This window comes from Pinus tabuliformis, chromosome 6 (genome assembly GCF_031772625.1).
Source record: "Pinus tabuliformis cultivar Carrire ecotype Pingquan chromosome 6, CPIR1, whole genome shotgun sequence".
NCBI lineage: Eukaryota > Viridiplantae > Streptophyta > Pinopsida > Pinales > Pinaceae > Pinus > Pinus tabuliformis.
Genome location: NC_142292.1, coordinates 454,671,195 through 454,684,605, shown reverse-complemented (window position 1 = coordinate 454,684,605; position 13,411 = coordinate 454,671,195). Strand labels below are relative to the sequence as shown.

General features: G+C 37.0%; 1 protein-coding gene across 1 annotated transcript; it reads left to right on the top strand.

The window, feature by feature from the left end:
* The first annotated feature begins 10,249 nt into the window (after positions 1-10,249).
* On the top strand, positions 10,250-13,011 carry LOC149259265 (pentatricopeptide repeat-containing protein At2g13600-like). The gene has a single exon (XM_089417953.1). It carries the CDS (start codon positions 10,410-10,412, stop codon positions 12,426-12,428), a length of 2,019 nt encoding a protein of 672 aa, XP_089274079.1. The 5' UTR covers positions 10,250-10,409; the 3' UTR covers positions 12,429-13,011.
* The last annotated feature ends 400 nt before the right edge of the window (positions 13,012-13,411 follow it).

Here is a 13,411-nt window from a genome sequence, read left to right as displayed (position 1 = left end):
TGTTTTTGTAGAGCTTCAAAGCTCTCATCGCCATACTTACACCAGCGACAACAAGGAAAGGTATAACCAGTCTCGACATTTGAATGTTCATTTCGATTATAATCATGTTTTTAATGATGAACGTAAAACATGGCATCAAAAAACATGTACCTTTTGTGGATTACATAACCATACATTTTCTAAGTGTTGGAAAAGAATGGCAGCACATAAAAATAGGAGGGGCTGGTGGGAGTTGAACCCACGGTTGGCGTTAAATTGCATTTTTAAAAGAACATAAATGAATACATCTGCATGCTGTAAAGAAGAGGAACATGACATTCACCAACACACGAAAACATAAGCTGTTGATAACAGAGTTCGTCCAGGAGGGACTACGTCTCAGGGCACCGATGTCAAGATGGTGTAGGCCGTTGCATTAAGTGTTGTCAATAGTGATGATGTACATAAGAGGTTATGTCGCTATCATAGAGGAAAATGCCCTCACGCAAGAGTGGTGCCAAGAGATGTTCCGCTACAGGAACTCTTAGTAAAAAAAAGGACTCCTATCAGTATGACATAAAACTCATGCATGATGGTAATGAGCATCCCGTCGACATGGCATAAAAGGGATCTCAATGCAAACATACATGGTGACACATGAGTATTCCATCAACATAACGACAAAGGGATCTCAAACAAAACTTGACGAATCATGACAAAAAGTACATCCCACAAATGATTTTGCATCACATCAAGCAGGAATGATGAAACAAATAAGAAAACAAGATCCCACATCAAATGTCAAACAGGGATCTGTGCAGCGCAATGCATAGAAAAAAGAAGTACATGAACATACTGCATATACCTCACATCCAGGGGCCATCTGAAGAAAAGGATGTCAAACTGCTGAAGCTGGCCATACCATCCATCTTGCAGTGTCAAATCTCATGGAATGACTGCTCGCACGTTGAATGCTGACACCTGCACTCCACTTAGAAAAGTGGTTGAAAAACGAAATGATCAAATGGGAAATCTGAATACACCATCAGATTTGTGGTGTTGAATAGTGCAAAATCGATTGTCAAATTTCTTATTTTTGAGAAAGTGGAAATCTGAGGCCTAAGGAATCTTTTAGATTCCCCCTAGATTCCTCAAAGATTCCCTCCTCTGGGTCCTCTACAAATCGGCTGCTCAGATCAGGAAACTGACTACGCCATCAGGTTCATGTCACTGAGAGGTGTAAGATCGACATTAAATTTGTCCAATTTGGACACTGCAAAAATTTCACCCTCCTGAAAATTTCGCTCAATCATGGTTTCGCCTGCCCTTTTTTAGGATAATGGTTCCACTTACAAATAAGTAATTAAAAATTACAGTCTCGGTTTCCGTGCACACTCTTGGTTCCTCCATGCTTGGGTGCATTGATGAAATGAAGGTTTATATAAATTTTCATGGCGGATTTACCAACAAAGTTGTTTGGTGTAATGGTAATAGTAGAAATTGGTTGAGGAGGGGTCGAGTGGGCGGACCCTGCCCCTCCCATTTTAATACATTATCATTTTTTTTAAACCGCATGAATGTATTCTTGGGGGTCAGGTTCGCATTGGGCGGCCTGCCCCATACCCTTCGTAACACATATATTAAATGGGGGCGTTGTTTTGTTTGTTGGCGCGTTCGTTGGTTCATGGTACATGGGGCACATTAATGGTATTGGTGTGGGCGCCCGAGTGGTGGGCCAGCCATTCCGGCTGGGCAGGTTCGAACCCTGCCTCCCACAGCTTAACATATGGCAAGAGGGTGTGGCGTGGGTCAGGTCTACCGAAGGTGGCTTGCCCCACCATCACATAACATTTCTGTTGATTTTTGGTTGGTGGTTGGTTGGGGGCCGACGGGGGTCATGGCCTGTCGGCCATATTTTAATTTAAATTTTTATATGGTGTTGTTGGGAAGGGAGGTGGCGGGGGTCATGGCCCGCCGCCTCATATTATAATTTAAAAAGAAAAAAAAAAATTATTAACATAAACACATTTTTCAAATTTGTCTAATATAAGGGATATTAGACAAATTAATGATCCAACAAATTCGCCCGCTTTCGGGAGCTAGCTTTCATGCCTCGGGGTCGTCAAATTGTAGGATACTTAAACCTGGCCTAAAGCCCAACTTTGACCAAAACTTTGACTAGCTCGTTCTCCCTCATACGAGCTCGGATTAACGAACCGTTCACACTGCTACGATCAAGACGACGAGATCTACGCTCTAGTCCTAGTTTGAAAGCATGATCACTTTGATTTTCGAGCTTACATAAGCCCTCTTTGTCCTATGTGTGTCTCTAGAGCCACCTGGATCAATGCATGCAATGAGGGTGAAATCCAACTCGAATTTTGAAGCAAGATCTTCACCTGCCACTCCTCCTGAGGGCTTCTTGTCGGCCTTCTTGTGCAAACACTTCGTGGCATAGTGTCCCGACTCATGACAATGAAAACATTTAATCTTCGACAAGTCCTTCTTCTTGCCACCCTGACTGGAATCTCCTTTGGATTGGAATTTCTTTCCTTTCCCTTTCTTTGCCTTTCCATTCAAGGCATAGTTCTCCTCATCCTCATGCTTAGATGAGGTTCCATCTCTAATGTTCTGCCTTATCTCTTCTTGCACCAAGTTGGACCATAGATGCTCCCACTCTGGTAGCTTCTCCCTCCCATTTACTGAATCCTTGTAGTTATGCTAGATCTTGGGAAGGCCTAGAAGTGTTAGGCTAACTAGATCATCTTCAGCAACTGTAACCCCAACACTCCCAAGCTCATATCGACTTTGGGTGAACTTGCTCAGGTACTATGGTATTGTGTCGCCCTTCTCCATCTTGATTTTCTGAAGCTTGTCCTTCAGTGCCAACTTCATATGGTCACTATTGTTCTAAAACAAGTTTGTCAAGGCCTTCCACATTTCATATGAAGTCTCCTTCTTATGGAGGTTCGAGACAATATGATCTCGAACTCCTTCTAGTAATATCATTCTTGCCTTGGCCACATTCTTCTTCCACTCTACCAGGTTTTATTCATTTGCAGTTGTTGGTTTTGCTGAACATATGGTTCGATTTTCAAATCTTGGTTCACTATATTTTAGGAGATATGATTTGAGGAATTTGGGCTACCTGAATGCTCTTGAAAACATGCTTCAAACATGCTAACTTGGCATTCTTGCTATAGATTTCTTTTGGAGATATTCCATACCATGAAACTTGGAGTAGACAAAAAATATATCTCAAGGAACTTGTGGTACAAGTTTTAGATCTTGGATAGGAGATATTCCTTGAGGATTTTGGGTCTCCTAAATGCTCCAGAGGTTGAATGCAAATAGTTTAAAGAAATGCCTAAAAGATTTCATAATTGATTGCATACAAAGTGTTTGATAAAATATCTGAAAGACATAAACAAAAAAATTGCATGATTGAGTAGTATATTTCAGCAAGGTATGTGACAGAGTGGTATCCCCATATCCTTAATTAGGCTTTAAGGGAGAAAAATGTGATGCCCCACAACCCTAATGAATGACTAGGGGGTTGGGTGTGTGACACAGTGGTATTAGAGCTTATTATTAAGCTAGTAAAAAGAAAAAGAAAATTTTGGGTACCCCATAACCTTTGTAAGTCATTGAGGGAACTTGGTATGTGACAAGATAACAAAGTTGAAAAGAAATAAACATAAGAGTAATCATGTTCCACGATGATCGACGATGTCTAAAGACACCGCTAGTGTAGCACATTGCGATCATAACATCACAGTGCATGACATTGAGATAATAATTCATCACATCTTTTATTAGCTAGTCAACTGCTTGATTTGACCTGATTGCTTAATTGATCCTGACAACTCATTCAATCATATTGTCGACTACTCTGTTGGTGGACCACTCAATTGTAGTCAATCCCTCGACTAGCTATCTCCTGTTAGTTGATCTTATCAATCCTTTGACTGTCTCTAGAAGTTCCAAAGGTGTGATGAACCAATAGGACCTTAGATTCCAACATTGGCAATCACTTTACTTCTCAAATGAAAAATATGAGACATGCTAAAACAAAGTTGACCTTGAGCATAGATAGGATTGTCATTATACAGTTTAAAATTTTATTCCTTGTCATTCAAAATTCGTTCAGGGATCTCCCCTCATGCTTTCCAAGGTTTATACCCTTGTTCAACAAAATTCACTTTCCCATCCTTGTGATGGAAAAATTTGAGTGACAATTGATTCTTGAAAAGGTATATTTGTTAGCTATTTATTCACCAATTTGGTGGCTAGAATGTTCAATCCACATTTAATCTTTGGGATTTGGTGATCTAATAGGAATTAAGCTAGATTTAGTGATCATGGCACTAATATTTGATTCATTAGTTATAAAATCCAAACCTCCTATTGATCAAACCATTCTAAGCACAAATTTGAATTGCTTCAATGAAAATTGAGATTTGTCCATGAGATATTCTTCTTGTAGAAGATTAGTTGGTCAATCACGATTAGTATTTTAGATTTGAGTGATTATTGGTGGGAAAGCTCATTGTGTTGTTGTGTCCTTGCATGTGATTGACTTGTGAGCTAAAGTTGGTTGTGGACATCAACTTTTGTGCGTTAAATTTCTTGTTTTCTCTTACTCATTTAGCACATGTATGTTATGAAAATTGAACATTTTAAATCTAAATTTGTGTATCATATGGTAAGTGAACTAGAGAAGCAATTCATTGTTTCTACATTAATAATTGGTTAAGCATTTTCTTATCGCACTTGTTTTCAATGGATACATTGTGTAATATAATTCTAAGGAGGTGACCACCCAAATCTCGAAAATCAAAAGTATATCTTCGTCTTGACTCGTGTAAAAAAGAAATAATCATTGTTAGAATAAGAACAAAATTTCATGAGTTGCATAGTGAAACTAGGCATTGGTTAGCGCCCAAAACACCATGGGATGAAAGAGTTTGTAATTGATGTGATACCAAAAGTGTTGAAGATTAAAAACACTTTTGTTGAGATTGTTCGACCCATAGTCAGATTAAATTTAAATTTCAAAATATTTGTCACATTGTCATCTTTTTTTACCTTTTAACTCAACAAAACTACGATGATCTTAAAACGCTTCTTAATGTTCTTCGAACATGTAAATAAAATTATAAAGAATTCCAAGTAATCTATTAGACATTCATCATTATCATCGTCAAATACATGGAATTTGATGTTTACACAATTTATATAGCATGATCATATATATGAAATTTGATGTTTATACTTTATTATATGTGTGGGGGGGACTCTCTATCATTTTTTAATATTTTTAGTACTTCATGTTTAATCTATCAATTTTAAACTTAAAAAATTCATGAATATAAATGAGATAAATTTATAATTGAATTACTCATTAAATAATAAAAAAATAATATCTAATTAATAAAAAGTATGAATAATTTAATTGTTGTGAGATTATAAAAAAAATTAATAATTATAATTATTAATTATTAATGTTAGTTAGATAATTAAAATTAAAATTAAAAATAAAAATAGAATGAAATAAAATTAAACTTGTCCAAATTTGCATTTCAAGAGATTTGATCCCTATAAACACTTAATAGATATGGGGTTAAGATAGATAGGCTAGGCTAATAATAAATCAAAACTAAAAATGTTAAATTTAATATTTAAAAATTAGTTATCTTATATTTACAATTTAAATTTCATTTTGAATTTCTAATATTTATTTAAAATCAAACTTATCTTAAATAAATAATTAAATGTATATGCCTTAGATCATTAATTAGATGTTTATGGAGCTTTAGATCAATGATGTGATAAAATTACTAGTTCAAATATTCTATAGATATGATTTATTTTTTTACACAGCGAGAAAACCTGTCATAACTTACTTGTCAAACAAGCAATGGGGAGAATCATCATTGGTGTGGCTATCAACAAATGTAGATTGTTATTTAAAGAAAATCACGCCACCTAAAATTACTCATTAATAATCCTTAAGGAGCAAGCTTTCACTCTTGCCAAATGAATCTGAGTGTTAGGCCCTTAACCTATTTTTGTATGTCCAAAAAACAAATTTATAACTAAACATAAATAATTTTAAATCACACTCTATGTCCATATAAATATTAACCTCTATATTAAAATATATATAAAAAAGAAAAGAAAATTATTTATAATTTTTTTTACTCGATACATCTTAAAAGTTTTTCACCTGCTCATAAAGTCTATATTCCAATGAAACAATAGACATATTAAACTCTATATTCCAATGAAACGATAGACAAATACTTTTAAAATTTAAATGATCCTTTTGAATTTCAATATTTGAAAATTTAATTTTTCCATTTTCCCGCCGCAAAATGTTTGGCCGATATTTACTTATAAAATGGTATAAATATTTTACCCACTGCTTAAATTACTTGCACAACCGAGCAATCTTATGTTTCGATCACAATCTTCTCTAAATAACAATCTAAAAATCTAAGCTTGTCTAGGTGCCGAACAAAAAGTTGACTACCTTGACGCTTTCCGGGCGGAAGCTCAGATCTCTTAGAAATAGTGTGAATTCAATTGGATCATCTTTTTTTTTTTTTTATTCTTAAAATGTTTTTAGTTTTTTTTTATTTACTAGACAAGAGTTAAACAAAATTATTAAGAGGATATTTACATGCAGTTCATCTGGTCCTTTGAGTCAATTTTTGGAGAGGGTTGTGCCCAAAGATGGCCTTTAGGTTGAGCACTTCTTGGAGTCCCTAGTGTACGTTCACCACTGGGTGCATGTTCTTTGCATTCCTCTAGGCCAATTCAGAGTAGGCTCTCATAGACTTCGAGTAGAGATGGACCACCAGGTGGATAGACTAGAGAGAATCTGCGAGATATGCCATTTACAGGAAGTGGAGACTGAAGTGCACTTTGTTTTTGGATGCTCTGTCTACTACAACATCAAAGGAAGGTTTCATTGCTTGTTCAGAGATTCTCGGACCCTCACCGACTTTTTTAGGTACTCGGATCAAAGATGTTTGGCTCTATATATGCAGGAGGTTCTCAAGTTCTGAGCCCGTATTCTTCATCCTCCATTAAACCAGAGCCCACAGAGAGCATCACAACGTTTTTCAGGGTACTAACCTGCATACAAGAGCACCAAGAGACTGATTGATCCCAGTAAGTACACTGGTATTCAAACTCTAGATTAGTGAGGATCTGTGGGACCTCACCCCGCCACACGAGATCTCAGCAGTAGATCTGTCTCAAATCTGTTCTTGGGAGACAGACTAGGTCCTCTAGATCTCAACAGTAGATTTGTCTCAAATCCGTTCTTGTAAGACAGAGTAGGTCCTCCAGACCTCAGTAGTGTGCAAACCCCCCAGGCAACGATTTAGTGGACAGTGCGCACTTTCCACCAGATTTTCATCAGGCCAACATAGTTTGTTGAGGTTTTTCAATGTTCTTCATTCGACCTTGGATGTTAGGAGATATGGGTTTCATCCTCAAAGACCTATTAGCTCCTGGATCTTCTACGCTAAGGCAAGATGTTGATTTACTTCATGCATTATATCTTTTGTAGCAGATCGTTTGGTTCTCCCATTTTCTATGGACATCATTGCTTTCTATAGACATCATTGTACTCAAGAGTGCCTTTGACTTACTTTGCGGTCATTAGTTGAACATAAATATAACTAGCACTTTCCCCAAAAGGTGCAAAAAGAGGTCGATAGATTTTTTAAATTGGAAAAATAGTATGAGGAACCCATTTGTAAATATGTATACCATATATATTGAGAAATTTAAATTTTATATAGATATTGTAAAAGATGATATTTTAGTTTTATTATATATAATAAGTTGTACATATTTATATATAATTATTTAAATTAAAATATTGTAAAAAATGATATTTTAGTTTTATGGATCTTTATTATTATGTATAATAAATTGTACAAATTTATATATAATTATTTAAATTATATAACTATTGAAAACCACCATTTAAATTTAATTAAAATGTTGCAACTATTTTATCTCATGATATAATATTCAAACGCAAATTATTTTCACTAAAAAAACCCAACTAGAGTTCCATGTTTCCATGTGGAAGACTTGTAAACTTGTAAACAACCAATACTTTCAAACACACCAACAAATATATTTCCAAACTACAAAATTAGTCATGTTTCTTGTATATGGATATACAATTAATAATCGTCATTGGTATTTGTTCTACTCTAGGACTTCTCGCGTAGACTTCTCATTTGGAAGACTTCTTCGAAGAACACAAATACAGATTTATTAATCCATTGAATCGTCCTGTAAGATTCCTTCGCGCCAAATCTCCGGCAATAAGAGTATCATCGTGGCATGTTAGTTGTAAACAAATGGGTAAATATTTAAACTTACCCTATATGTTTCACAACAAATCCAAGAAAAAGATAGGGGCATTTTTGGCCGTTCCTGGTACATGAGGGCCCTTGATTCTCCTTGAGAAAAAGAGGGTACCTTATATGTTTCACAGTAAATCCAAGAAAAAGATATGGGCATTTTTGGCAAGAGTTCCTTATACATGAGGGCCCTTGATTCTCCTCGAGAAAAAGAGGGATGGGGGAGTATCATTCTGGCATGTTAGTTGTAAACAAATGGGTAAATATGTAAACTTACCCTATATGTTCCATAATAAATTAAAGAAAAAGATAGGGGCATTTTTGGCAACAGTTCTTGGTACATGAGGGCCCTTGATTCTCCTCGAGAAAAAGAGGGATGAGGGAGAATGCAGATATGAACTAAATAAATAAATGCAATAGACAAGTAAATGCTTAAGACGAGGTAGACATTAAAGCTCATAAATGTAACCATAGATAGCCTCAAATTCTAAACCTCACCTGCCATCATTTTGGACGAAGAAAAATAAAGAATCTTTCCCTAAACTTGGTATCCATCATTCTGCATATTGAATACACAGTAAGGGATTGAGTACACAAACCCTTGTACACAGTAAGGGATTGAGTACACAAACCCTTATTGATAGCTGCTCGGAAAAAGTTACATTTGAGATGTGACTCGAGAGTACCAATCTCTTGAAGTCTTCGTACAAAGTTCATATTTTCGTGGAATCACATTTCTGTATTTTCTATCCTGTCAATTAATGAGAGTTTATATTTCGAAAAACCTAATTCCTTTGTAAGCTTGGAATATTTTTAGAAGAAGCATGCAGGGATCATAAAATTTATTTTTTATGTTATAATATAAATAAATTTAATTATATAGTTGGAAAATGAAAAATAGTATTCTTAAAATATGAGTTTAGATAAAATCTATAAAAATAAATATACATTTAATTAACACTTCGTAAAGCAAAATGTTTTTATTTTAGATTTTGAAATGTAATTTTGGTGATTAATATGTGGTAGAGATCGTACATAAATTTTAAAGAGGACACCTTACTCTCATGGAAGTTAAAAACAACAATAACCAATAACCAGGACGCTAGGAAGTTATTGAACTTAAAAACAATAACGAGTACACTTAACATTGACAATACAAACATATTTACATTGACAATTAGAATATTCATATTAATGTTGTTTTTCCTGGCCGATGAGCTTCAAAATCGTGTGCTCGCACTGGGCAAGGGCCTGCGGGTGGTTGGTCGCGCCGCACATCTTCCTTCCTCGTGCTCGAGAGCGCCATCAGGCAGTGGTGCACGGGCAACTGCACCTCGCCCACAAATTGAAGCTGGTGGCAGAGGAGCAGATCATAGTTGCGGTGGATGTTTCCGCCAAGTGAGTTCTCCACCGGCAGCACCACCCGGTCCGCAACCCAAAGCTCCACCGCCTGAAAAAACCACCTCGAACTGGTCACACGATATAGATGCAATCCAATAGTGCACCATAAGTTTTATGGTCAGTGCCATAAACTCCACGAACTCTCCCGGAACCTCGGCTTAAAAGGTGCGTACAGATGTCAAGTGGAGAGTTTTTTGATGGCTTAAAAATCTGTGAACAGATGTCAAATGGACATTAAAAATGTAGACGGTCGAACTGATTCAAAAGAAGGCCTATGGCCTAATTATCTTAACTAATCACCCAATTAAAATCGAATCGCAAAAAAGAGGAAATTGCTACATATTTTAAAATTCACTGCAATCTACGGTGGAATTCCATTAGATCCTTCTAGGGTCAAGTAAAGGCAAGTTTCTGGTGGCGAGGAATCAAACTTCCTAATTTTCTGCTCATTTTCACTGTTGCTATCTAGACACTGTTGCTCATTTTCACTCTCGCTGGTTTGAAAAACACTACACAATAGAGAAGTAGCTGCCATGCAAGTGATACAAACTTTAGACAATCCACAGAAGAAAAAGCAGTTCTTGTTATTACTTCTTTGATTACTGTTTTTCAGCACAGAATCACTACCCACAACCAATGCAACTCCACCAACGGGGTGCAAGTATTCGATGGAAACAGGGGTTTCACATCCCACAGATGAATAACCCTATAGACACTTCTACATATGTTTCTCTCTTACAGGCATGCATGCAGAACAAAGCATTAAAAGAGGGAAATTCAATCCATGCTCATATGAACAAGACGGGATTTACTCGAGATATAATCTTATCGAATACGCTTGTCAATATGTATGTCAAGTGCGGGATCCTGGTTGACGCTCGCAGAGTTTTCGACCAATCAACCCAACGGAATGTCTGTTCGTGGACGATTATGATCTCAGCTTATGCAAGGCATGGGTTTCCTGAGGAGGCATTAACCCTCTTTCACCAAATGCAAAAAACAGGCCTCCAACCCAATCACTTCACCTTTGCTAGTGCTCTTCCAGCATGTGCCAGCTTGGCATCTCTAGAACAGGGTATGGAGCTCCATGAACAAATAAATCAAAGTGGGTTTCAGTCCAATGTCTTTGTCATAAGTGCCCTTGTAGATATGTATGCAAAGTGTAGGAGTATAGATAAGGCACGCGAATTGTTTGATAAAATGCATCAACGAGATTCTGTCTTGTGGAATGCAATGATTGCTGGGTATGTGCGTAATGGCCGTGTTTATGAAGCCCACATACTCTTTATGCAAATGCCTGAACGAAACACGGCTTCATGGAACGCAATAGTTTCAGGGTTTGCACAAAACGGACTTGTTGAAGAAGCCTACAAGCTCTTTCAAAAAATACCTCAAAGAGATGTATTCTCTTGGACAGCGATGATCTCGGGATTTGCTCAGAATGGACTTGTTGATAAGGCCTTGGAACTCTTCAATCAGATGCCTCAACGAACTTTGGTTTCGTGGAATGCAATGATTGCAGGGTATGCACAAAATGGCCTCGTAGATGAGGCACTTGAGCTCTTTCAAAAAATGCCTCAAAAAGATGTATTCTCTTGGACAGCCATGATTTCAGGATTTGCACAGAATGGGCTTGTTGACAAAGCCTTGAATCTCTTTACTGAAATGCCTCAACGAACAGTGGTTTCATGGAATGCGATGATTGCAGGTTTTATGCAGAATGGTCATAGTCAAGAGGCCCTGATGCTCTTTCGTGAAATGCAATTGGCAGGTGAGAGGCCAGACTGTAAGACATTCACCAGCATTCTCCCAGCATGTGCCAACTTGACGGCTCTGGAACAAGGAATGGATATTCATGAAAAAATAGTTAAAAGTGGATTTAAGTCTGATGTCATTGTGGTGAATGCTTTGATAGACATGTATGGAAAATGTGGGAGCATACAGAAGGCACGTGAGTTGTTTGACAGCATGCATCAACGAGATATTGTCTCATGGACAGCAATGATTGGAGGATATGCTTTGCATGGCTTTGGCAAGCAAGCCCTCAAACTCTTCAAGCAAATGGAACAGTCTGGCATGCACCCGAACTCCATCACCTTAGTTTGTGTTTTGTTTGCTTGCAGCCATGCAGGCTTAGTGGACGAGGGTTTTTATTATTTCAATTGCATGAGAGAAAATTATCACATAACACCTTCAGTTGAGCACTATAGCTGTATGGTTGACCTTCTTGGCCGCATAGGGCACTTGGATGAAGCACATGGCTTTATCAAAAAAATGCCAATAAAACCAGATGTTGCTGTCTGGAGTTGCTTGCTGAGTGCCTGTAGGATGCATAACAATATAGAGCTGGGAGAACATGTGGCAGAATGCATTTTAGAGCTGGACTCTAAAAATTCTGCACCTTATATCCTTTTGTCAAACATCTATGCTGCAGCTGAAAGGTGGGATGACATTGAAAAGATACGGAAATTGATGAAAGAGAAAGAAGTTCACAGGACTCCTGGATGCAGTTGGATTGAGATCAATAAACAGGTCCATTCTTTCTGTATAGGAGACAAGTCACACCCAGAAATACCACCGGTCAATGTAAACTTGAATAGTCTATCTTGGGAGATAAATGTAGTAGGGCATGTTACTGAGATTTTTGCTGAATAATCAGTGGAAATTCTTTGGCACCATAGTAACGACCTAGCAATGTTAAACAAGTTCTCTAGAAGAGATTTGTAAGTTATCAAGAACATCAGTGTGCATAGTAACTGCAGCTCTGGAACCAGCTTCATCTTCCAGACAGTTATATGAGACATTCTTTTCAGAGATGCCGATCATTACCATTATTTAAAGGATGGAGAACTTTCTGGGGGGGATTACTTGATATGCTAGTTGAAGCACCCTATAAACATGGCCTTGGATTGATGATGCTAAATGAAGCAAGCTAAAAGTATAGGCTTCTTCTACACTAACAATTCCAATGGCTTTTCCCTGACCTTGCACTAGTAGCAAGGTTTAGGTTTATTTTCCACTTTATGATAAATGCACTTTAGGGAAACTTTGGCCGTGGACTAAATGTCTTTGGCCTTGATTGGGAGATCATACTGTTTGATGGAGTCCATCTCTAAACATATTATGGCAGCCATGTTTGCTGAATATGTCGAAAATTGATGGCATAAGGAATACAATAATACACCATACAAATCAAAAAAGTTGGAAGAAATGGTGAGAAGACAAAATAATAATTTAAAAGAAATACAATGTCCACATCATATCCAAATCTGTCTGTATCTTTTCATCTTAATTACTCATTCTTCCTCGTTCCTATTGATTTGATATGCTATTTCTTTTTTCTTGTGTCAATGTGCCGAAGTTGAAAGCCTTGGATTTTTAACTGCCAATCAAACCACCTAAATCTCGTTTTACTTAAACTGATGTTAATGCCATAAACTATTTCAATAGACTGTGATTGGCGTTGCTTCTCTGGTTTGCATCACAAAGGGTTGTTTTATAACAAACCTTTGCTGCAGAAGCTTCTAAACAAACTTGGACATGTACATCATTTTGAATGAGCCTTAAAGTTTTTTGGTTCAGAAAATTCAAATATGAAATACAACCATTGCTGAATGTCAGCTGCAGACAGCGACTTT